Genomic DNA, 27777 nt, shown 5'->3' on the forward strand with positions numbered 1-27777 from the left:
ACAATCTCAAAAACTAATCGGTTCGTATAAAGTCCAGACTCAATATAATTACTAGTTTGTGTAATGACATGTTGACACAACCGCACTAAATAAAAATCACAAACTGTAATGGCGCCCGCTTGGTAGCCATGTTAGGAATGTAATTATATTTTAGAGATGGCGGATGACGAGAAACTCGCGCCATATTGCATCCGCACCTTCCTTTTTAATGTTAGAGCGGAAAACCAAACTGGTTGTTCGCCTGAGGGTAAATGATCACCACCACCCATCAACATTTACCAAAGTAGGACCTTTGTAAATGCCCACTCCAGGACCTCATTAAATGCGTTGCCCACTCTTAAGTGACAATTTATTCCACACATCAACATTTGCAGAAATAGGGCCATTGCAAACGTCCACTCTAGGACCTACGTAAATGGGATGCCCACTCTAAAGTGACAATTTACAAAAAAAAAAAAAAACAAAAAACAAATTACCATGGGAACAAAGGAATGGCAACGGTAGGATCCGAAACTGTCATTTGCTGTAAAACCAAATGTTTATGTACAAAAGTTCTCACGTTGAGATCGTCATTTAAAGGACCTAAGTTAATCCGTTGCCCACTAAAGTGACAATTTATAAAGAAACAAATGTAAGTACAATAAAGGAATGAGAACGGCAGAGTGATCAAAACTGGCATTTCCTGTAAAAACACACGTTTATATACAAGAGTGCTCACCGTCGGATCGTTCGCCTCTCGCAGGCACATCATGTACCGCTCCCTGTACGGCTCGAACTGCTCCTCAAGGAAGCGTAACTGGTCCGAGAGGTCCGCGAGGTCTTCAGGCCGCGAGTGCGCCTCGTTCCTGGCCCTGGTGAGGGGGTTCGTGGTGAGACTTCATATGAAAAATCGATGAAAATGTGGGATAGTTTGAGAAATTATACTTATATGTTAAATTTATGGTGAAAATCTAGGGGATCAGTTAGAAAAATACCACATCTGGTACCTCGTCTGCTAATTTTAAGAATCATTGACTTTTTATGCGTTTTTTAAATCACTAAGTGTGATATACGTTTGATTTAATATAATCGAACTAGTTAAACATTATTTTATTATTGAATTAAGAAACATCGTTGTTTTCGAGAACGTCGATAAAAATAAGCTCTAATTAGCGCAAAAGGATTAAAAAAATAAATGTAACAAAATTCCCTGTTTATTTTTTATGAAAAGTATTCCATCGCAATAAGAATAACCTTGGACTTACAAAACAGATTACTGTTGCCTGGCAACAATTATACTTCTCGGCAATAAGAACCAATCTAATCGATTCGCGATACTCTTGTACACAATTATACAGTACTTGAATTATGAAAGTACTAGCTTTCCACCCGCGGCATCGCCCGCGCAGTCAAAGAAAAACACGCATAGTTCCCGTTCACGTGGGATTTCCGGGATAAAACCTATCCTATGTCCTTTCTCTTGTATCAAAATACATATCTCTATACCAAATTTCATGCAAATTGGTTCAGTAGTTAAGGCGTGATTGAGTAACAGACAGACAGACAGAGTTACTTTCGCATTTATAATATTAGTATGGATTAAGAGCGAAAAATCAAATTATTTTTATCTTACAAATTGCGATGTTTAAGCAATGGACGGTACGAAGACATTTTGATAATAAGATACAATGGCAGCCCAAATTTACATCTATTAGAAAATCTTATGTGGAAGATCAGTCACCTATTTTTGAATATAACTATATCCTGCCAAATATATGTTTGTTTTTTATTCTTAATGGAATCGAACTAAAAAAATTATCTAGATATGGCCAAGAATAAAATAGTTTTTTTTTTTTACATATTATAGATAGATTATTATTAATGCAAATTAATATAACAACGGGTTATCAACTTACCTGTCTAGATAGGGTCCATATGCTTCTTCCTGTAGGAAACGAAATGATAAGATTAAAAAATGAGTTGAAAATAATTTACAAAAGAAACTATTGAAGTGCCTAGTGACAGGCAAAATCGTTCAATAGCAATGGATAAATAACATATCCGTAAAATCTTCGCGTTGCTAAGCTACTTGAATAAGTGGGTGTACATTAATTAATTCTTCATTGGCCCAGCCCTCGATTCGTTATTTATCAAGAGGCACGAGAAAATTATATCTGAATTATATTGCGTATATTATAGAATCAGTAATAGAATAATGGAACTCCAAAGTTTTACAAAAAAAAAAGATAGTACTTTTGACAAACTAAATTACAAAGCAAGTAAGTTATAGAAATAACTCATGACTAATAAATGGTACATAAGCTACATCACTTCAAAGTATCATCTAAATCTGTTCAGTGATTTTCGCGTGAAAGAGTATGTAACAAATGAAAAAGTATTAAAAAAATAGGTAACTCACCTCATCTGATTCTTCGCTGTCACTTTCGCTATCAGGAGTATTCTAGGAAATATTTTATATAATTTAGTAATGTCGTTTCAATTAATAATCATATCCGCACTAACATTATAAAGAAGTAATATATTTATGTTTGTTTGTTTGTATTGAATAGGCTCCAATAGTACTGGATCGATTTTAATGATTATTCGTTACTAGAAAGCTACATAATTAGGACAGTCCGTAGGAGTGTAATTGGCTATTTTTTATTTCGTTTTTACCCTGGGTGAGCCAGCTCGTCCTGGCTCAGTAGTAGTGGCTAGTAGTTAATAATTACAATTCTACGAAACAGTGTTTCAAAAGTGCTTGTAGAAGAAGTCTAATTGAATAAATAAATGTTTGAGTTTTGAGTTTGAGTGAAGAAAACATCGTTATACATGCTGAAGAATCGACATGTGACATCTGCCAAGTGCCAACCTGCGCCTGCGCCTTGGCGTCCGTGTCCCAGCAATGGAAACATAATGGGGCGATGATGAATGAACACCGACATCATTAAGAAACATCCCATAAATTATGCCATATGTGAGTCAAGGGCCAAACTTCAATAAAATATACCAGTATCTTATAGGTACTATAATATATCCCCTAGACGGTAATGTAAGCATGACATGCATTTACGTGAATTGTCATGCTGCATGAGTGGGCAACAAAATAGATCATATATATTAATGCAGCATCCTATCTGAGTATAGTGCATGGAACAGTCTAGGCTTTTGCATGACATGCACAGATCTAAATGGTTAGGGAGCCAGGTGCAAATTTGGTTAACTATTTCCTCTCAAGAGATAATTCGTCAGACGCATGAGAGTATAGTATTATAAAGCCTCGTGAACGTCAGCTGGCGCTCGGTTGGGGGGGTGAGCGGTTGTAGCCTCCCACGCACATAGGAAAAAAAATACATTCATTCATTCATTTCCTCTCAGCTAAAAATTTGTCAAATTGTAGCTAACCCAATATCTCAACGAAAAAAAATAGTCAGCTGGTTACAACATGGTGTATTATACGTCAGCTAGTGTCTCGAACATGAAAGTTAAATTTAAAGAAAAATTTATTTTCCGTTATTTCCTCTCAAACAAAAATTTACCTGATGATAGCTTATATGTAACTGTGGATAAATATATATGTCAGCTGGCTGTATCTTGGTGGAAAAACCGTCAGCTGATACGGGAGGCTACAACCGCTCTTCCCCCCAACCGAGCTCCAGCTGACGTTCACGAGGCTTCATAATACTATACTTTGATGCATTTTACTAATTACCGCTTGAGAGGAACTTGGTCATAAAATCTGCTGCTGGCTCCCGGACCAAAACGATCATATGTATTTGCATGTCAGACATACTTGCAGGATAGAAAAATGAAAGGTTCATCAATCAGCCACCAGCACGTTGCATGTCATTCATTTCAACGAAAGTGAGATAAATAACGACGGGTAGTAATAAAAGCTCCGATAATAAATTTAAAAATGTCCTTACTAAAAATATAATATTTACTGCCCGAAATACTAAATCTCCGACTACTTCTGTCCGACTAAAAATGACGAAACGACCGAATGATATACTTAAATCTTAGAAAAAATCTTATGACTGTTAATTGCTGTAATACTTTTTTACCATATAAAATTATGTTCTACTGATAACAATGCTTTGTAATTATTACCTTTACTTGCCAACTAGAAATTCATCAATTACATTTAATTTTTCATAAACTCTGTGCTATTTTTACTACAATGTTATACTTAAATTTCTATTGTTGGCGCTTGTCCAGAAAGTTATTAAAAATACAAAAATGTACTTACTATAATCATGAATAGGCATGACGACAGTATCCATAAATGATCGTATTAGTGTTTTTAAGGGAAAATGTATAATAAATAAATTAAATATAGTGACTTAGAAATCTTAAAAACATTAAGATTAATGAGATTATCAATAAAATAAAACATTGAAATTCTGCAGTTGGCCATTTTGACTAAAACACGCGTGACGTCACGCATACGTAAACAACTCACGTCAGATGTGTTTTGTTGTTATGAATATGTTGAGAATACGCATTTTTATTTATTTTCTATTGTTTCACGTATGCTTTATCGACTCAGAACAGAAATATAATTGCGAATTCACGAATACATGGTTCGGGGTTCTCCGCGCCAACTTTATACAATCATTTCTTATTATTTTCTCGCTTGAAATAATTACTAACACATTTTTGAGCATTATTTTTATGTGGATTCACACTGCAATACTGCACACCACTTATAAACTTTGAAATTCGTTTCTATAACACATATTAAATAAATATTTTTTTAATTTTCTTTGCAATGCGTACACATAATTACGTATTTACGAAAGAGTGACGTCACGCCTACACATGACACCTGCGAGCTGTTTTGGCACAGTTAATAAATATTTTTTGAAAAATGGCTAATAACTTCGTTAAATTTAAGTATATTACCGAAATATAGGGTTTTTCTTGTATAGTAAACGTATACACACATTATGGAAGAGGATTTCAAAATCTTTCGTCATGCCTATTCTAGTTACTACAGGTACAGGGAGCAAAGAATAAAATAAAATTCAGTTTATTATATCTTTTTCTTTTTTGTGGTTAATCTCTTATTGTTTTGTGGACGGTTTTCTGAACTTTCTGTTGCATATTTTTCTTTTAAGAAACCTAACATAACCTAACCTAACGGCTAACCTAACCTAAACTTGATTTTTTTTTGCGCGTCGACGGAGCCCCGCTTCGCGGGGCTCCTATTTCTGTGTAGTTTTTTTTTAAGAAACCTAACCTAACCTAACCTAACGGCTAACCTAACCTAAACTTGATTTTTTTCTGCGCGTCGACGGAGACCCGCTTCGCGGGGCTCCTATTTCTGTGTAGTTTTTTTTTTTAAGAAACCTAACCTAACCTAACCTAACGGCTAACCTAACCTAAACTTGATTTTTTTTTTGCGCGTCGACGGAGCCGACCGCGCGGTCCGACCAGTTTCGGTATTTTCATCAATGTTGAGAGTTAAAAAATATATTTGGTAACCAACACTAGAAAATTAAATAACTCATAAAATTCGTAAAAGAATGATTATTTTGACATGACCTCTGTTGTCAGTAACCCAGTAATCTCGTCGGAGGTTCAGTATTTTATTCAGAAGTTTAGTTTTGTTATTCGAAGTTTAATATATTTTTAAGTAGAAATGTAATTTGATTGTGTTCATAGGTGTCAGCAAAATTTAGGTATTTTATTCGGTATGCTTTGAATTTTTTTGTCGGTATATTATTATAACGCTGGTAAATTAGAATAAAAGTCGGACAGAGATAGCTGGAGATTTATTTATTTGTCGGAACCATTATTATTTTCCAATAACGACAACAACGATGTTACATAATGCATGTCATTCATTTCAATAAATTAAATTTCATAATTATCCGATCCAAGCATGACGCCACATAACGCATGTAATGATGCATAACCGTCTAGGGTCTACACAAAAGACTAGTTGTGCCGTAATTATTTCTATAGCTTATGTATTAATCCGGTACATAAGCCTAGAATCATCCTCACAAATTTTCGCATTTATAATTTTTGTAGGATATCCGTATCATATGTAAAACTAGACGGCACCAAGTTGATACTTCGTATAGCTGTGCGCATTGTTTAATAATTCTGATAACCGAAATTCAAACGAGACCCAAATCCCAAAAATTCTAGCCAGCAGCGATAAAGATATAATCATCTAAATAGATAGGCAAATATTTGAACCCAACTCATATACCTATGGGATGAAGTCTTCGGCGCGAAAGTGAGATAAATAACGACAACTTAACGATGTTACATAATATATTTTCATTTTTTTATAAATCCCTAATCATGCGAATTCTTCTAATGAATAATGCCGAAAAAATTCATCGTAGACTTAATAATTTATAAAAAAAAAATCTGCCGCTATTGTATAAGTATCGGATTATTACGCTCCATATACATGTACAGTTTCCAGGCACACTACGAAGGCTAGGTAACTAAAAATCAATACGAGCCCAATGCCGTATCCCAGGCACTGAATATGCGCACTAAATAAACGTTGAGTTAGCTGCAGTCTGTCCAATTCCCAGAATATATTTTAATATGAATTCGCCATAGCAACAAACCGATCAATACTGGGATCGTAATGGCGACCTGTTATTTCATTGGTTGAAAACTCTATCTCTTTTTAACTTGCTTTCAACAACCATGGCGTCGATCTTTCCTTACACAGCTTTTTTGGCACCAATCCCAGTAAAATAGATGCTATACTCATTTTGAAATAAATTATTTTAAAAATATTTTATTTTTTAATCTACTACTAAGTAGTTGGTCTAATGGCTTTTCGTACTAGAATGAAAAGTTTTGTCTTCACTAGGATAAAACACACGACCTTTTGGTTTTTACGCTCATACGCATAAAGAGAAAATAGGAAATGTCAATCAACGCTCCAACGAAGATCATTTCCCATTTTACAACATCCTTCATTAATTATCCTATAAATCGTCGAGCGATTTCTTAACTTATATATCTGTATCTCTTTTCAATAAACTGACTGACCAACATACAATAATATTTTTTCAATTAAATGTTCCTCTACTACTACCTACTCGTTTAAACCAACCAACAAATAAAGAATCAATCTGTTCAGTTTTATTATTGCATATAACTACAATTATACGAATAAAGAACTAGCTGCTCCGCCCAGTCCGAGCCGGGGTAGTAATGAAATATGTTATGAAGTTTATGTCAGTCAAGAATAATATTAGTCTACTCAAGAACTGAATTTCCTGTGAAAAATGTTCTTGACTATAACTCCAAAAATTTAAGAGATTACAATAGTGAATAGGCTTAAAAGGAATCGTGAATTGCTAGTAGATTCTTAGCAATTTCTCTAAAGTGGTCATTTTCTCAGCCTTTTTACGACTTTCCACAAAAAAACCCTCAAATGGATCAAATCTTCTTTCAACGGTAAAATTCAATAAAATTAATATCTAACAATTAACAAATAATGAATTATTTCTAAGTGACTTCTATTTAACATTTCTAATCAGATCTATAATATAAAAATGAATCCCAAAATGTGTTGGTAAGCGCATAACTTGAGAACGGCTGAACCGATTTCGTTAATTCTTTTTTTATTATATTCCTTGAAGTACGAGGATGGTTCTTACGTAGAGAAAACGTAAATATGTACCACGGGCGAAGCCGGGGCGGACTGCTAGTTTATAATATAATCATATAATTCACAGAAAGTAAACATTTATGTAACCAGAAAGTCCCACAGAAATAGCAAGCCTAAAGAGAAGGAAAATTCCAATAAAAAGGCTCATCTCCCGGCACTCGGCCTCCATTTTCTATAATTTCAATTTGACGCTGAAAATAGGGTTCCGCACGGCCGCTTCAGCACTGACGCGTCACCGCTTAACCGAGAGTGCAATAGAATTTTTTTAAAGTGAAACTTCTTCGCGCGTTGAGAGTAAAATTTCAAGGTCGAGTCATGGCAATACCGCCACGTCATGGGGAAAGGAGACGATTTTGGTATCTTTGAATCTTGCCTAAGAAGTTCCACTTTTTTTACTTATCGCCTTTCGAATCCAATTATCTATCGCTCATATTTTTCAGAGACTCAAAACGATTTCTGTGCAGGAAACCAGTTTTCGAGCTGAATATCTTTCTGCTGATGAAAGATTCTTTATAATTTCGGAGGCAATTCGTTTCAAACAAACAAGCAATAAAGTTCTTCCTTTTTTAATATTTGTCTACAAGCTGATTCGCGCAACTTTTTGAAGTGAAAACTTCTTTAGCGGCGTTGGGTATAAAATCTTAAACTCGCGTCAGGACACGTGGCCTGATCGAAAAAGCGTAAGACGTGTTTTCTTTTTTTTTAGCCCTTATATTCCATGCGTAAGACGGATACCATTCCAAAATATCAAACATGCTGAACGAATAATCAAGTTTTCACTTCTGCCGGCACTCCCGGAGTGCAACCCGTCTTTTTTTTTTATTTACAAAAAGGTTATTATTTCCCAATTTTTAAACATTTTTCATTAGCAATCTTAATGGTTGTAGCGTGATGTATAGCCGTTCTCAAATAGACAATATTTTAATTAAAACTTTAGTTGTAAAATTGCTTAAAATAATTTATTGAAACAAAGAAACATATTTATATTATATCAATAATCTACATTAAACACGTCAACATATGATTTTGGGCCGGTTTCTGAATTCAGTCTTGTCGTTAAGAACATCTCAAACCATTCTGAAATGCTACTTAAATATATTTTTTTACGTGACATAAGCTTTCTCGAACCTTAATCGAATCAATTTTCATTTCAGAAACTGGCCTTAAGTCGGGAGTTCGAATCCAGGTGAACGTGCAAGCAATACATTGAGAATTGAAAAAGTTCAACCACATGTGACATCTGCCTGCACTTGGCCAGCGTGGTGGATTAAGTCCTGCCCTCCTAGACAAGTGGCTTTCTATTAGCGTAAAGTTTAATAGAATAGATTATGAATGTACGAGATGGACGTTTGATTACGACGACGACGATTGATTACGTCAATCTCATACATTCATAATCTATTCTATTGAACTTTACGCTAATAGAAAGCCACTTGTCTAGGGGGGCTGTCCCCTCATAGGAGATCCGTGTCCCAGCAGCGGGAACATAAACAATGATATGACGATAAGGATGATTGATTGAAACTTACCGGATCTGGCACTTTGCAAGCTTTGATGGAAGTGCGTATAGTCCTGAGCAGCGTCTTGAGGTTCAATAGTCTCGTCATTGTGGGCGAGTGATTTGGTGAGAACTGTTAACAAAATCATTCGATAAATACACTCATTTTTCAATAGAATATTATATATCAATAACATAGCTATCCGCCCGTGGTATTTAAAACTGATAACAAAAATACCGCTAGAACCATATTATATAAGCTTAGATTTTATCCATTAAAAAAAAGCATAAAATCTAAGATTATATAGATACTAGCTGCGCTCCGCGGTTTCACCCGCGTGGCTCTGCTTCTGTTGGTCTTAACGTGATGATATGTATATGCTCTATAGCCTTCCTCGATAAATGGACTATCTAACACCGAAAGAATTTTTCAAATCGGACCAGTAGTTCCTGAGATTAGCGCGTTCAAACAAACAAACTCTTCAGCTTTATAATATTAGTATAGATTAGACGATAGGGCCCGCATGCAGGAAGCTAGAGATTCCTGAAATTCACCGGGCAACCGTTTTTATTAGTCGATACGGAACGCTAGCCAGATGCTAGAGATTTCTTTCTTCAGTCTTTCTAGTCAAATAATTGATCATGATAGATCTTGATAGATAATATTTTAACTAAATGGCTGCTACTGTACAGTATATAAACACAAAGACAATCGTTTAAAGGCAATATCAATTTAAAAAAAAAGATATTTGGAATCCAGCAATTTTATAGTTATAGTGAACGCGTGATCGTAGCTTCGAGGGGCCCTGGATTCTACTAAATATACAACGAAGTCTGACTACGTGACTAGTTATACCTAAAGAAAATCGATCAGCGAAACAGATTTATAATTCATTCCCCACACGAGACACAACTTTTTTTATTACAAACGATTATTGTTATTATTAAAGCCTCTTGAAATATTGTTAAGTACACGAAATTATCTGTCAAAAATGGCAAAACACCCTTATTTTTTCATTAAATGATACCTTAACAACACTTTATAATCTGGAGAGCAAAGTTAATTACACAAAATGTTAAATGATTAATCAAAAGTGGCAAAAAACCCTTATTTTTCCATACAAAAGATACGTTTACATACAGTCTGGAGAGCAATAAACAGACACTCACCAGATATTCTTGTTGCTGTATCGAGAACGTCGTCTCACTCGGGTCGATGTTGGGCCCGGCGGGTGGGTTCGGTCGCTGCGAGCTGTGAAGACAACCTGGCGCTCTTTCCACCATGTGCACCACCTTCCCCTCCACCTCTATAGCGACAATATTACACCGTTGAGTAACTCGCGCTTGAATAATTTAGCGGATCGATAAGAATTGTCCCCTACGAACGTGGATATAAAGCTTTTTCCCATTTATGTGCACGTTTTCCACTTTTCTACTGCTCCAAGCGATGGAGGAATCGTGAGGGAACCGGCATGATTAAGAGGTCTTACCTCTAAACTTTGTGGTTTATGAATTAAATCCTCATAGGGTCACTTTATCCTTGCAGTGGGAATAAATATGGTCTAGCTACTAGATGTACCCACGACGTTCTTTCAGGCATGCGTAGATGAAAAAAAATCAAATCAAATTGTGGCCTATATGTTGTCGAAGATTAATAGCTATTTTGTTCATCAAAATCTGACCATTAGTTTTATTGTGTAATCCAGCAGACAGAAATAATTTCTTTTTCCTTGCGTTACTTTTATTAAAACTAGTATGTATAGGCGTATAGCAAGGTGTATATATGTAGTTGTTATTCAATGTTGGCAAAGATGGATATGTTGACATAACTGTTGTTTTATTGCTAGTTTAAGCATATTTTTTTATAATACTATAAAACTTATTGTGATCTGAAAACTTAACATCACGTAACAATAATACTTACTGTAATCGGCGACTCTTTTTTCATCTTGTAAAACTCTGCCGCAGAATATCAACCGTTGCATGTCCACTTCTATACCCATAAGCTCCCGGATTTTTTCTTTGAGTTCCAGTACTGTGCTCTACAATATAAATATTTGTAAGTATCTTATATACATAGATGTTTAATATAGTCCATGATAACATTGCAGCACTAATCGACTTTGGTAGTTTGAGTAATTGGAAACAAAAAATTAACATTTAATATTTTTAGGGCCGATTTTTCAATGCTTGGATAAAACTTATCTGTTCAATAAAGTATTACACGATAATATTAAAATGTCACGTAAACTGTCAAATACGGGCAATTAGAATACGTTTTTAAAATGGTAGTTTTATACATTATTCGACGAATAAGTTTTATCCAAGCATTGAAAAATCGGCCCTTATTCTAACAGCATTTCCAAAAGATAGCCACTTTGGAAAATAAGTTAAATAACTCATGAAATTTTGTAAACCCACAGTGACATTTTTATTGCACAAAACTGATTTCAACTATTTATTAAATCAATATTAAAAATAGAAATGCAATCATATCAAGGACTATATGTATTATCACATATTGCACTTAATAAAATCTTAATAATTCAAATGACTTAATAAAAAAATGTATATCAGCAGCGCAAAATAAAAAATTACTAGGCGTGTCCACACAGAGCGTGCAGACCAAGAGGGTATTTACTATTTACCACACAACAAAAACGGTATTATCCAGTTTACACATAGGAGCCATAAAACAAGAAAGTCACTTTTTCCACTGTTCCCTAGCCATCCGTATGAGCAACATTGCCTCTCAAGGCTGCTCACTCTGTGAGGACCCACCCACTCAAAAATTGATAATATTGCAAAGCTCATATAAAAACTCTTATGGGAGCACCCAAATACATTTGCACTGCATTAAACTTCTATAGTTTCACGAAACAATTGCAATGCTTCTTCAAATATTATTCAATATTAAAATATTTTTATTATATTTTAGTACCAACTGTGCCACATGGGCAAAAGCTAGCTTATGTATCAAACTGATACTTATTGACACCACAGCCAAGTTTTATCAAAATCTGTTCTGTAGTTTTCCGGTGAAAGGGACACAAACATACCTACATCCATCAAGACAGTCAATATTAGACTAAAACCATTATTTTTAACCTGATTACCCACACAGCAGATTTTATTTTATACTCATATATTATTCATATAATTAATTTTATTTTTTCAATAAAAAAATGTACTTTTTATCATTAACACTGCTTTGCTTTCCTCCCGGTGCCTTTTAAATGGTTTATTATTTATACATATTATAGAATAGATTCAAAAAATCAAAGATACTTTCTTAATTTGTTAGCATTCAGCTTCTTATACCTAAGTATCATTCATATAATGTATTGAATTTTGTTTATTTAAAAAAAAACAAACTAATAATTATTAATATTGTAAAAAGCAATTGACATTCTCTATCGTCAATATTATATGCACACAGTTTATCTCATTTGAAAAGTATGTAATTTTGTTTTGGTAACAATGATAAAGAATGTGCAATAACCATTTACATATCATGAACAAAAAAAAAGGTAAATTAGTAGAAAATATATACGCCAAAGCAGTAGAAAGAACAAAATAAATAAATAGCAAAGCAATCAATAGCAACAGCACCTTAACCTAGTCACAGCAATTCTCTTTTGCTAGCTCTAAATCTTATTTTTCAATGTGTATTTTATATATATTTAAGAATAGATTATTATTTATTACTATAAATACATTTTTATTTAATTATGAATATTTATTACTTATAACTGCTGATTTTATCTGGTATAGTTGGAAATGAAAAATATATAATTATATAAAAAACAGGAGATATCTTTCATATTATGTATAAAATTTATATTTTGATTTTATATAAATAATCATTTGCAATATAACTTAAATGTTATATTTTAGAACATTCGCAAGGCAGCCAGATGAGCAGCTCAGATATGTTTGAAATAAAAGGAGTGCTCCTGACAAAATAAAAATATCTTTTTAAATATAACTAATCGAATAATTTAAATTTTATGCGGTTCAAATGCTTTCCTTGTGGCTATGCATGATACTTTTTACTTTTACATGACACCTTTGTTTGACCCTTTCACTGTACTGTACTATAGACATTTTAATTTGTATAATTTATACCAAAAAATAATAATTACTTTAAAAATACATATTATAATGACAATCGCATACATTTTTAGAAATAATCACATATCTCAAACAAAAAAATTGACATAATCTTATTTGGTTATTCCTATCATAACCTATAAGTAAAAACTATATAAAAACTATAAATACTTACATGTTTGTGTACTTCCATTGGATGGTCCCTGGAATCCAGGGTTTTGATGGTAAAGTGCATCATATCCGCCATACTACTTGTGCCAGCGACTTGCGAGTCCGGCGGTACTACAACAAAATGGAGTCACTTAAAATGAGTCACATACGGAATCGCGACGTAAATTCTCTATGCAATCGGTATATACACTTACACTAATAAATTTTAAATAAAAAATTAACAAAAACTATGTAACTCGACTGTTTTAACACGTTCATCGAAGAAAAAATTAGTCATCAGCTGAATCGAAACCTCAAATCTTGGGTCGGCTGACGGAACGAAAACTCGGTATGGCCATCGCTAGTCACGTTGCTACTCCCTTTGAGCCAACCGGTAAATCGAATACATTCGAGAATCGATACCCACGCCCCCGCAATACACCGCAAGGATTATGGAGATATCTCATCAGTTTAATCTTATCAGACAAAATGATGGATTATAAAATAATTATGTTTGATTATTTGGAGAGAAATAACGTTGAACTAGGTAGATTGCATGTAGATAATATAAAAGGAAATTCACTTTGAACATGAACATCTGCTATATGAATATCAAATTGTTATATGAGCCTGTGAACATTTTTTATTAAATATTTTTGTATAAATAAGAACAAAGCATTATTATTTAAATTTATTTTCATTAATATTTTACCACCCGTTTTAATTTTGAATTCTAGACACGGGCAAGTTTCGACGTAAGGGCAAAAAATGGATAAAAGATTTTAAAATTATCATTAAAAATTCGATTGATTTAACAATTAACTTTTTTAATTTTTATAATATATTAATATTAAAAATTTAATCGCTATATTGTCAATCGATAAATGTTTTTATCGCCATTAACATTTAACACCCTATGGCAATGTGACAGCATGTCAAAGTGACACTAAAATTGTAGCCGTCATTGTCAATGACTACAACGCTTGTCGCTACCGTTACGTAAAGCGCGGGAAGTTTCGAAGTAAGCGGCACTTATTTTGTGAGTATATATTTTAATTTTTTGTTTGGCCAGTGGAGTTTAGTTTTGTATATTAGTTTATAATAATTGTAAGTATATATTTTGTTTATGTTCTATAGTCAGTGTTTATATTGAAATAAGTTTTTCATATTTCGTTTTTTATATATATAAAGTATGTATATTGTATAAAGCATTCAGACAGATTGTTCCGTTTGTACAATCCAAACTATAACAAATACAAAAAACACAAATTTTCTTATTGAGACTTGAGAGTAGTTAGGTATACCAAAAAAAGCGGCGTTTTAGAAGGGAAGAATTGGATGATGAAAAGAATCAATTTTTACTGAAAACATAGATGGTAGTTATCACTACATACCTAGTATAAAACAAAGTCGCTTTCTCTGTTCCTATGTCCCCATGTATGCTTAAATCTTTAAAACTACGCAACGGATTTTGATGTGTTTTTTTTAATAGATATTAGAGATATAAAGAGGAAGGTTTTAGTGTATAATTTATTATGTTTTAGACAAAGTGGGCGGAAAGCTAGTGACTTATAATTTATTTTATTTTATTTAATAAGGTCATCCAACACCTGTCACAGTAATACAGCTAAGGTACATGTTACAATTAAAAATATAAGCAGAAAAGTTCTACACAAGATAGTGGGTGTGAATATGAAGATACAAAATCCTATCGTTATCGTTGTAATATATTCTTCATGTTCAGCGAACAAGAACAATGAGGTCAACCGTCAATGTCTACCTTTATTAAAACTTGGTGACTTAAATGCGCACCATACTGGGAAAATGGTATCAGGAAAAGTATTGCCGAATAACTTTTTTTTAATGTTTTTAACTACTTTAACTTTTAGATATTTTCGATTTTTCGACATGTATATTTTATGCATGTGAGCTAACATAACGTCCACGAATTAATGAAATTTTTAGTGCGGCTTCTCTTTGATCTCCAGGATGAGATTCATATATTTATGGGTGTTAGCTATCAACTTCATTTGGTTTATTTTTTGTGTGGTGTTTCTCGATGTTAGCTAGAAGGGCTTCTACATCTTAACGCGAACATGTGGGTGAACGGAAGGTGGTAGTACATGCGCAAGGGCGTCCCCCCTTGACGGGGATCACGAACCTCAGCTTGGGCTGTTGCTTGTGTGGAGGAAGCCGGAAGGGCCCTAGTCGGTCGGGCGCTCACCCGGGTGGGCGCAGGAACGCGGAACAAGGGATCTCGTCTTCGCAGGCGAAGACGGTGTACGCTTTCTGCTGAGCTTTGTGAGCTGTCGCGGTTTGCTCGTTGGGATTCAATCGCCGAGTCTAGCCGTGTCTCGGCCGCTTATGACGAGTGGGATCAGGTTACGCATTGTACGCGATGGCATTTGTCACCAATGGGTTCGGCTGGGATTTAGCCTTGTCAAGGTAGCGTTTAGACGCCTGCTTCATCTATTGGGCAATAGTGGGAGTTCTACGTCCCTATGCAGGTCGACATTACGCACGAATCAGGGCGCTCCAGTCGCTATTCTCATGAAACGCGACTGAATCGGCTTGTGTATGGACCTGGGAGCGCAATGCACGAAAACTACACTAGCATAAGTGAGTATGGGAGGACCACAGTTTTGTAAAGTGTCATCTTACTTCTAAGGGACATTTGACTACGTTTGTTGATAAGGTAATAGATGCAGCTCATAACAAAGCCAGCTTTCTTACGCACCCCCTTGATGTGGGCGTTGAACAACATTTGGTATTGATAATTTACCATTATTATTGATTATTTTTATACGTAACATATACCTGTGTAACATCCCTTACGTATTTAAATAATATAATACATGAAAAAGAGCATATAGCGAGCATACGTGTCAGAAGTGAAACTTCTTTGGCAAGATTCAAAGATACCAAAATCGTCGCCTTACTCCATGACGGTATTTCCATGACGCGACGTTGAAATTTTTCTCTCAGCACACCTAAAGAAGTTTCACTGCAAAAACCTCGATGGATAAACAAGCTCAATAATGCCGACTGAAATAGGTTTAAAGAAGAGGTTGATCTTGGAGATCAAAGATGCAGATATCTCATTAAAATGTATGCAATTCTTGTTCTGCATATATATCCAAGATGGGGCCGACAAACCCCGCAAATCTATTAAAATAGGTATATGAAAATTATATTTTGAAAACATTCCACAATGTACTTTTTACCACAAGATTACTTCACAAACAGAAAAAAGCAAGAAGAATATAAATCTTTGTTCATCTTTATCGCCCACAATATGTTCCAGAGAAGTGTGGAGTCTCCACAGTGAAGACACATAGGCGCTTCCGATAAATGTTCTAGAAATAAACATCTACAATTGAAGGTAGCTGGTAAATATAATGGACAATTTATATTGAATTAAAATCACAAAGTAAGACCATAATATATACCCTATAGACCATAATTATAGTTCTTTGTTAGCGTCACTATTTATACTAGATGAACTCAAAGGTTTATCCTGTGTTGAACATTCCGATCCTGGGATGGAGGGAATTCCTTACTCCTTTCTATCACATCTTTCTGAAAATTTCTGGAATTGTGAAATAAAAATAATCCGCTATTTCAACCAATTTTTTTGTAAGAGCCGACAAGCGTATTATTGGTTCGCCCCAAAATAAAATTTCCTTCAAATGATTTTAAACGCGGATGGAATCTTGGATATGTTATTGATACATAGGTACGTTTATATACGTGTTCGTGAGTTTGTGTATGTGTGTGTGTGGACAATTTGCATTTTATATTCTCCTATGAAACAAAACAAAGCCCACTATTTGTCTACTTTAATGATTGTATACAGAATAAAACATCTGTTCTATTCTCACCCTACAAAAGAACTGACATTGTACACGAAAAAATAACGTTATGGAAACCCGTTAACACGTTTAGTTAATGTTTCTAAACCTTAAATAGATTCTTTACTCGGCCAAACCCCTTAAATGTTTAAAATAGACTTTGTTCATTTTTCGAACGCAATAGTTTACATCGTCTAGTGATCGTGGTCGTAGATTTTTATCAAGAAGGTAAATATAAAGCAAATTTTAATTTGTAGGAATATTGAACCTATTTTATCTATCCATTAGCTTACCTAACTTACTCTTGTCACTATTGTCTACAATTATTGCATTTGCTTATCTGTAAGTTAAAATGGCACAAATTGTATGAAGATTTAGTGGCGGTTTCATTAATTTAATATGTATTAAAAACATATAGAAAGTTTAAAGTCCAAGGTTGAAAATTGAAATCTTTAGACATCACTCATTAGATATACTAGATTTTTTTTTTTTCCCAAATTTACTTACATTTTAAAAACATTATGTGAATCCTTACAAGTAGGTAATTTATAAATACTCAAACTAAGTGTAATAGACGTATAAATATTTACTTATAACGATACGGGCGCTATTTTGTGTACGGAAAAATAATCATTAGTTTTATCACCTAAGATTGGATCTGTACTTAGTTAATGACAACAATTTGTTAATGACATATTATTACGACTATTTCCTCCACGCCAAAACAAAATACGGTAATAACGAAAAACAAAATCCATATTATAGAATTATGGGCTACTTATTCTATACTTTTACCATACTATTAAAATATAATATTAATATAGATATCTAATACAAATCTGATTAAAAAAAATAGGTTATATACATGCGAACCGCTTGCAAATAATAAAACTTGTTATTCCAATAAAAATATCGTCATATTTCGGTAAACAATTTAAATAACTGCGCAAAATTAATGCGCCTTTGTCGTTGCTATCGGGTAAAATATTTAAATAATAACAACATCTATACCGCATGACAACAGATCAGATTTTTATACCTCCAAGTATCAAATAAATACTATAAAAAAACAACAACGCCGTAGAACAACCCTCCTTAATATCCAATTAATGCACTAACATACTCACACATAATATACACACCAATAAAAAACTTATTATAATTAGAAAATGTCTTATTTTCCATTACGCAAGCGCATCGTGCTTCGTATTGGTGGCTTCTTATAACAACAAAACAAATATAATTTACACCAGTCAATCTTGAGCCAGCGCGGATATTGGTCGTGTATTTTAAGACTTCCGTGACGCTACAGGTAATGAACATTGTTATTACTTAACTTGAAAATTAATAGAAAAAAAATCTTTTATAGTTTAAGCATCGCGACAATTGTTTTTTTTTTTAATTATTTATGAATAGTGTAGTTTTATTCTGTTATTTTTGAGTGTATTTTTCAACATTTCTTTGATTTATAACGAGTGAACTTTATCAGAATACCGCCTAGAAATAATATTTATTTCACTGGTAAAAATAAAAAATATAATATTTTGAATTATTTATATTATTAACTACAATCTATAAAATATTTTTTTTTATCTGTAGTTTAAGAAACTAAAATAAAAGCAGTGATATTTTCGCATTTTTTTAAAACGTAATTAAAACCTGTTTCATTTGAATCATATTGCGATCTAATTTGATATATATTGATTTATGCGCCTGACTATTCAAAAAGAGACACGGTGTTTTTTTCCTTATTGTAATTTATACAATTAATATTCCAAAATAACATTGAATATGGATGTAAGCTATGCGAACGCTAACTTAAAACAAAACATGGACCAAGTTGCAAACTAATAAATAATATCTAGCTAAACTTTCAGGCAAGTTTGTAGCTGTGTAGTGATTTAATTAACTTTCAAAGTTTGCACAGAGATAAGCTTGAACATTGAACAATATAATCATTGAGAAATAATTACATATTGTTATCTAAACACTAAATTGCCTACACGTCGTGTTGGAGCTTCCTATAATCTTTCTTCCAATAATTTTGATTGCACTGCTTTACAACTTTTTTTTTTCATTTTTTGTTTATTATTTACTGCATTTAATTGTTCTATTATTCATTTATTTAATTATTTTATAGATTGCCGCAATCATGTCAGACACCACACAAGTGCCGATTGAACGTGAGTATAATAAATTCGTTTATTAGTGAGTTCGTACAAAATGTGTAAAAGCGAAATTAAGTCATAACTCCGATATCAGTATTATCTACGCTTTGCTCTGGCTACAATTAACAATTCTTAGTTACACAGTCATTTAATATTAGCGTAGGTACTAGCGTAATGTTTACCATAAAATTGGTGACCAGTTTTCTAAGGAATTTTGTTATTAACAATCCCTTAAAATGTATAGAGGATATTGCAAAATATACCTACTTGGAATGGCTTCTCATATTTCCGGGATGTTAATACATGTTACTATCAATAACTTCGTTACACTTAATCGCAAATGATGAGAAATAAATTACATTATCCACCTACCTACCATTAGCGATCTTACGTATGTCCCGACAAATTTAGTATATTAGTCTAGAAGTTCTTCTGACTATTTGGAAATATATCATGATCAACTTGATGAGGATTCAAGCATGTTTACAAAATGTGAGTGAGAGAAAGTGAAAATATAATTCGTCTCTTTACCCCAGGAGTAGTTAAATAATAAATAAATAATTATTCAACTTTAAGTCCATAAAAAATATCATAATTCCTGTCAGTTAATCTAACTATAACCCGAGGTTAGACCAAGTGCAAGTAAACAAATTAAATTCAAAGTTTCTATGGTTTTACCCCTTTTTTTTGTAATGTAAAGCGTTCGATAAATAATGCAAAAAAAAAACAACTTGTATGCCACGATAAGACAGGATATCGAATATAATATGAAAATGTAATTGTAAATCCATACTAATATTATAAATGCGAAAGTAACTCTGTCTGTCTGTCTGTTACTCAATCACGCCTAAACTACTGAACCAATTTGCATGAAATTTGGTATGGAGATATTTTGATACCCGAGAAAGGACATAGGCTACCTTTTATTGCGAAATATGTATCACGGGCGAAGCCGGGGGGGACCTCTAGTATTCCATATAGATAAATATCAAATATCAGCTATTAGAATTACCAGGTCAGCCTTGCTATAAATACTGAAGCATGTATGAACCGAAAGCCACAAGAATTTAATTTCAGTGTGCGGTTGATATGAAAATCCTGCATTAACCAGTGTATGTTATTGATTTATTTTATCTACCAATGTGTATATAAGGTATATAAAGCCTAAAATTTTGTATGGCAGATATTTACTGGTCCTTCATAAAGAAATTGATTCTACGTAGAGAAAAAATTTAAAAGTTCAGTTCTTTATTTTTTCTTTCTTGCATTTTTTTTTTACTTTTTCCTACCCCAATTTTTAATCTGGAACTTACCAAATTGAGTATAAAGTTTGTCTCTAGAGATATTGTGCCATAATAAGTGTCAGTTATTTCATTAAATTCATTGATAACACATTTTGTTATATCTTTGAAGTTAAATGCGCACGAGTATCATAATAATAAGATGACTAAAATCAAAATAATTTCGGATATGAAAATAATATCTTAGTATTATCATTTATTTCATCATCGTTGTTTATAAAAGTATTTTTATATCATTGTATTACAATAATATATTACATAATAACGTAATTATTTGTTAAAACCATTTTATGCATGAGCCATTGAAAAACTTTACTAGGCACGAACGTAAGTTGAGTTTACTGATCTTTTGAAAGCTATTAAATTAAAAGTGTTGGTACAATTGAACAAATGAGCGTAGTAACTTCAGAAAGGACATGTTATTCTATTACAGATAATCCCAAAATACTTTCCGGACCAGTTCTAACGAACTCTCCGAATGCCTTTCTCTCCAAGACTCTCCTGAACCGGTACCATGACCTGCCCATTCCGCACGAGAAAATAATAGCCACCTACATTTGGATTGATGGCACAGGAGAAAACTTAAGATGCAAGGATCGAACACTCAACTTCATACCCAGACATCCGAAAGGTACGTTTTAACTTCTGTGGTAAAGGGTAGTAGTATCTTATGACGATTCCAAACTTCTAGAAAAAGTCCAATTGAGAAAATAAACCTTTCTATGTGCCATTTGCAGGATATCTCCTTTTTATTAGGGACAAAATAAAAGTATTTTCGTAAACTGTCTTAGATGTTGATCCATTACATTATGAGTGTTTCTTCGAATAGCTTATATTCCATGATAAGGAGTCATTAAGGCTAACGTCACGTAAAATGTATTAAGCATTAAACAAAGAGGGGTGCGGCTTCTTGCTAATTAAAGTGTACGGTTTCCATTCAAGTCGATTTGTTGGCAATATACAAATTGCTTTACTTCAACGGGTGTTTATGACTTCATTATTTTCTGGAGTTCTAAATGATACCATGTTTCTTGAACTGTATTTTTAATGTAATCATTTAAATGGTATGTTTGTATTTTTTGTAGAGGATAGGAAAGGATTACTTAGGTATATGTATTGACAAATTAAATATAGGTGCCTAAATAATAAAATAGTTTTTATTACCTATATACCATACCTTTTTATTATTTCGTTTATTATACGTACAGTTCTGAGCGTACAATGTGACATTATCTAGAAAAAACATACCTGCCCGTAAAAAGTGGGTAATAAAACGAGAAATAACATTGTTTGCAAGGGATTTCTATACATTGCCATGATATCGCTGATAAGGCGACGCTAGCGTTTGGCAATAATGTCGTAGTTTAATTATCGAGCGATAGAATCTATTTTTGAAAACATGTGGGTGAGATTTACGAAAATAACGTCATGTTACGAGCTATTGACGTGAAGCCCTACCGAATAGGTACGTTGGTAAATATCACTAACGACATGTTTTGTTAATTAAAGTGGATGACGAGGACCGATGCGCTAATGGGGCAGGGAATCTTTTTCTATTGACTCAAGCCAAGCAAGGGCCATAAAAACTATACAAGTCTTGGAGTAGGACACTTGGTTTTGAGCAGTTATAAGAAAAAGAATTTTTTAGAAACATTTCACAAAATTAAAAATAATATTATCATATATCATAAAAATTTAATTAAAGGATTAAGTCTGTGTGTTTGTTGGTTACGATTTAAATCAAAAACTACATGTTATTTTTATACGTAGTCACCTCGGTCGATTCTAGATCCAGGTAAAAACTACACTCTGTTTTTTTTTATTAACTACTACGCATATACGCCTTTATATCTATCCATGCAAACCCCAATTTTAACATGAACCAGATTTATTGTGTTCGTTGTAGACCCTAAAGGAAGGGGACCGACCCTTGTACCTAAATTAGTATGGTCGAAAATTATTAGGGAATCATATTATGAAAATTGTTTTTAATTTGATAAAATTAATAATTATGAACACGTTCATTGTTTTGTTTGAGGTAGTTAAAACTGCTACATTCTAAAATAAATTCAAATCATATAAAAAGGTTTTATAGTAGAAGCTAAAACCTTTTAGTACAAACCTTTAATTTCCTGCGTATACCTACTAAAATTATCTTATTTCTTATTATTATAGTTATCCATGCATCGTATTACATATAATACGATAACAATGAATTCCCAAGGCGCAGCAAATGCAATATCGTTGATACATAATATAAATTGCATCCAGATTGATTCTAAGCACGTAATAAATCTTCCTCTGTTGCTTTTATAACGAGTTAATCAATTATTAAAAGCATAATATAATTATAATCTTAACTAATTTGTACATCTAGCTATGTCTTCATTTAAATCCTAATATCCTACCTATGCCTCAACAGAGTGTAAAAACCAATCACAGAAATACATATCTATTTAAATACTTCCAGAACTACCAGTATGGAACTTCGACGGTAGCTCCACGGGCCAAGCTGACAGGAAGAACGCGGACACCAATCTCATACCACAGGCCATCTACAAGGATCCCTTCAGACGCGGCAACCACATCCTTGTGATGTGCGACACCTACAAATACAATATGGAACCAGCAGGTATTGATCCTGGCTAATTATATACAAATGTACCTAGAATTCCAGACGAATCTATTCCAATAACTTCACCTTCAACATCAGCTAATGAGACGATCGATTCAGCTCAAAAATAGAATCAGCAGACTAAAGCCTACGTAAATATTAACTATTAAACCAATCATAGACGAATTTAATATCTAATATTAATCAAGAGCGAAAATATTCATTCCAAACTTTGAAGTGACTTTCACATTGGAATCAATACTTAATTTTTATCGCTTATAAACCCAAATAGAAATAATTAAAACTGTAACATCCAGCAAACCAAACAATTAAAGATTAATTTAAATCTTTTTCAAGACACAAACCACCGCGTGAAATGCCAAGAAGCGTACGACAAGTGCAAGGACGAGGAGCCGTGGTTCGGCGTGGAGCAGGAGTACATCCTGCTGGACGCCGACCTGCGGCCGTTCGGCTGGCCGCCCGGCGGCTGCCCGCCCCCGCAGGGACCTTACTACTGCGGCGTCGGCGCTAACAAGGTCTTCGCCAGGGACCTTATACAGGCGCATTATTTGTAAGTAACCCGTAATACAAATAACTGTTGCTGGTCACAATTGGCGGCAGAGGGCCGTCGACCGGGCTCAGTGGCGTTCATTGGAAGAGGCCTTCGTCCAGCAGTGGACGAACAAAGGCTGGTAATGATGATGATGATGATGAATACAAATAAAAACATATTCCATCAAGGACGACGACTCAAATTTAATTTACTAAGTGAAAGTTGTTCGATCGAACACGATGCAAATGCGCAGGAATAAAAGGATGACTATTTAAATCACACTGAATGTTGTGACACTATAACTTTCAGTTCTTCTAGCAGTGAATGGAAATATGATGAGAGTCGAAATGTTTTAACATAGTTTTTGTTATAAATACACAAAAAGACAAGTCTGTAGTTATGGCTAATGAGAATATTGTTCTATACATAAATATTAAATTTCAACCTTCAAATAATTCGTAATCTTTTTCCAACAGATGTTGCCTATACGCCGGAGTTCCGATATCGGGAACGAACGCAGAAGCGATGCCCTCCCAGTGGGAGTTCCAAGTGGGTCCCTCCGTGGGAGTCTCAGCTGCTGACGACCTCTGGATCGCGCGTTTCATCCTCCACCGTTTAGCTGAAGAGTTCGGAGTCATTGTAACCTTTGATCCGAAACCAGTGCAGGACTGGAGCGGCTCGGGCGCACACATGAACTTCTCTACCAAAACCATGCGAGCTGATAATGGTATTGTGTAAGTATTTTCAGTTATTTGTACATTAAGCCTCAAATCTATGTTGTAAGATGGAGAGCGTTTCGTTTCTCTGCATTATAGGCTCTTTCTAGGCAGACGTGCATCCAAGTAGACCACATCGCCGCTTTCCATCAGGTGGGATTGTGGTCAAACATCTGCCTATTGATTATATAAAAAAATCGCAACTGCATCAAAGTATACCAACCATTCTTCGGAATTACTGTTTTCAATACAGTAGTGATATATTCGTAGTGATTTAAAGTATTAATATTTTAATATTAGCAGTCCGGTCCGGCTTCGCCCGTGGTATCTATTTACGTTTTCTCTCCATAAGAACCATCCTCGTACTTCAAGGAATATAATCTATATCTAATCTATAGTAATATTATAAAGAGGAAAGGTTTGATTTTTTGTTTGTTTGTTTGTATGAATTGAATAGGCTCCGAAACTACTAGGCAGATTTGAAAAATTCTTTCACTGTTGGAAAGCTACATCATTTCTGAGTGACATAGGCTAGGTTTTATCCCGGAAATCCCACGGGAACGGGAACTATGCGGGTTTTTTTTTGATAACGCGGGCGAAGCCGCAGGCGGAAAGCTAGTAAAAAAATAATTATCGAAATCGGTCCACCCGTTCACGCGTGATGCCGTGACCAAGGAAAACGGTTTTAATTTTAAAATCTATAGATTACAGATTCAAATTTAGTTTTTTAAATACCCAATAAGAAATTTACTAGGTAACGCAAATAATTTCCTATGATTTACTAGCTTTCCGCTCGCGGCTTCGCCCGCGTTTTCAAAGAAAAACCCGCATAGTTCCCGTTCCCGAGGGATTTCCGGGATAAAACCTATCCTATCTCTCAAGTTGGATCGAACTGCACATGGTGTGCGAATTTTATTATAATCGGTTTAGTGGTTTAGGAGTCCATTGAGGACAAACATTGTGACACGAGATTTATATATATATTAAGATTTACATTATGTTTGAAGTGAGATCGAGAAGGCGATCGACAAGCTGTCGAAGGTGCACATGAAGCACATCAAGGTGTACGACCCGCGCGGCGGCAAGGACAACGAGCGCCGCCTCACCGGCCTGCACGAGACTGCCAGTATTAACGACTTCAGCGCTGGTAAGTGAGATCGAGAAGGCGATCGACAAGCTGTCGAAGGTGCACATGAAGCACATCAAGGTGTACGACCCGCGCGGCGGCAAGGACAACGAGCGCCGCCTCACCGGCCTGCACGAGACTGCCAGTATTAACGACTTCAGCGCTGGTAAGTATCTTTTGTACCCACTTTTCGACAAATCAGCCCATAAAATAATATGATTGTATTGCTATACCTGCATAAGGTTGCTAATATTTATGTGAAAATGTATTGGTATGCAATAAATGAAATCATTTTGAATATATTATGTTCTCAATGCTGGGACACGGGTCACCTATGAGGGTTCAGGCCATAATCCACCACGCTTGCTAAATGCGGGTCGGCAGATGTCATATATCGCATTTTGATTCTTCGACATGCCGCTTAACTGACGATGTTTTCCCCCAACCTTTTCGAGTAGAGATGTGTGCATATAAATTAAAAAATGAATATATTGCTTGCACGCTCAACCATTATAGCACCTACCAATTTTTATCCAATTTTTAGTTATACTGTCCTATCCTTAAGGCAATACATAAAATCGTTTGCAAAATCAGCCTGTCTAAATCAAGATTAATCGACCCGACTTTTCGTTTTACTGTGTTACATATAATCGATAGCAAAACTGCCCTATCTACATCAAGATAAACTCTTCAACTTTAAACCTGTGGTAAATGTTAAAAATATGTACCTATGACGTTTCAAAAGTGCTTCTAGAAGAAGTCTAATTGAATAAATAAATTTTTGAGTTTGAGTTTGAACCCAAAATCTTCCACTTCCAGGCGTAGCAAACCGCAGCTGCAGTATAAGAATACCGCGTAACGTGGCCACAGAGAAGAAGGGCTACTTCGAGGACCGCCGCCCGGCCTCCAACTGCGACCCTTACGCTGTCGTCAACGTGCTGCTCAGGACTTGCGTTTTGGACGAATGAAGAGTTAAATACTCGAGAAGAAAAGCCATTTTTATAATAATATAATATATATCACGTGTTGAACGAAGTCCAATACTAACGAAAAAAAAGCCATTTTCATAATAATATGTTACGTACGAAAGAAGCAAAGGCTTTTTATAATATAATATGTATATTTATTATTTACCAGTCCGTACTGAGTAGAAAATTTGTTTTTTAAAGCTTTCCTTACTGAATATAATATATTTTCGGTCGAGAAATAATTAATTTTTGAGTAAGTACCTATATGATTTATGGCAAGCGTATATTGTATGTAGGTATCCACAATATGATTAAATGCCATCTGTTTTGTACAGATGAAATTGCGCTAAATAATTAAATATATTTTATAATATTATTGTCCAGTTATCAAACTTTTATATATATATATTTATTCCATGTTCTCGTGTAGTATGGTAATTGTGAAGTATGAATTTTGATATCAATTCACAAATCTAAGAAAGATTGTAATCGAATATTTTTATAATATAAATTTAAAACAGATCTTTGAGAAATTCATAATCATCATATTATTTTTATTTACGTAGGTTAAACGACATAGACATATTTAAAATTGTGTTTTGCTTTGTGTATGTTAAATATTATACTTATTGTATAGGTAAGCTGCGCACACGCTTGTTTTGTAATGTCAATGTAACAAGAGCTACGATTTAGATATACTTTAACTTTTTACCCTTAAAGCTAATTTCGTATACACAAGTAGGTATTGTAATGTTGTAACTGTAAACAATTATCTTGTGTCTTTAATAATGTATAATGATAATATACATTAAAAATGCTTATGGAAAGGCATATTCAGCCCGGTAGCTGAATACCTATGTGCCTTGAGCCATTATCCGGTAGCTAAAATCGGCAAACAAAACAATATTGAGAAATTCTATTTTAATTAGTATGTATTAAGTATAATATTATAAAAATGTAATAAAAATAAATTCTTACAACAAGTACACGTTATTTCAATTTTAATTTTAGTAAAGTTATCTTTACTTATCATATTATATGTATATATATACCAAAATATCGTCGCGTTTTGTCGATGCATCCATA

The 27777-nt window shown here is 34.0% G+C and overlaps 2 protein-coding genes across 5 annotated transcripts in view; one reads left to right on the forward strand and one right to left on the reverse strand.

Moving 5' to 3' along the window:
• The window catches only part of LOC149491048 (uncharacterized), a 73322-nt gene that overhangs the window by 41549 nt on the left and 3996 nt on the right, over positions 1-27777 (reverse strand). For 2 of the 3 annotated variants that reach the window (XM_089695698.1, XM_089695693.1), the window contains exons 2-8: positions 13420-13526; positions 11056-11173; positions 10302-10438; positions 9163-9264; positions 2399-2440; positions 1896-1924; positions 719-851 (exon numbers count right to left, since the gene is read on the reverse strand). In XM_089695698.1, coding sequence (XP_089551824.1) covers positions 719-851; positions 1896-1924; positions 2399-2440; positions 9163-9264; positions 10302-10438; positions 11056-11173; positions 13420-13526 — 668 coding nt within the window. Of the gene's footprint in view, positions 1-718; positions 852-1895; positions 1925-2398; positions 2441-9162; positions 9265-10301; positions 10439-11055; positions 11174-13419; positions 13527-13609; positions 13760-27777 lie in introns of those variants that run through there. The other variant, XM_089695705.1, reaches the window with a different exon arrangement.
• Positions 17451-27674, forward strand: LOC149491051 (glutamine synthetase 2, cytoplasmic-like). 2 transcript variants are annotated; one of them, XM_089696341.1, is made up of 8 exons: positions 18461-18557; positions 19386-19428; positions 21148-21345; positions 23185-23346; positions 23686-23899; positions 24358-24615; positions 25605-25744; positions 26543-27674. In XM_089696341.1, the coding sequence occupies exons 2-8, from the start codon at positions 19398-19400 to the stop codon at positions 26689-26691; spliced, it is 1152 nt and encodes a 383-aa protein (XP_089552467.1). In that variant the 5' UTR covers positions 18461-18557; positions 19386-19397; the 3' UTR covers positions 26692-27674. The 2 variants fall into 2 exon arrangements, with proteins under 2 accessions (XP_089552457.1, XP_089552467.1); XM_089696331.1 differs by lacking the exons at positions 18461-18557; positions 26543-27674 and adding an exon at positions 17451-17473 and having other exon boundaries at positions 25605-25866.

The sequence above is a fragment of the Colias philodice genome, chromosome 1 (assembly GCF_061535455.1).
Source record: "Colias philodice isolate Cphi_HAF_F1 chromosome 1, ilColPhil1 Martin Lab GWU primary, whole genome shotgun sequence".
NCBI lineage: Eukaryota > Metazoa > Arthropoda > Insecta > Lepidoptera > Pieridae > Colias > Colias philodice.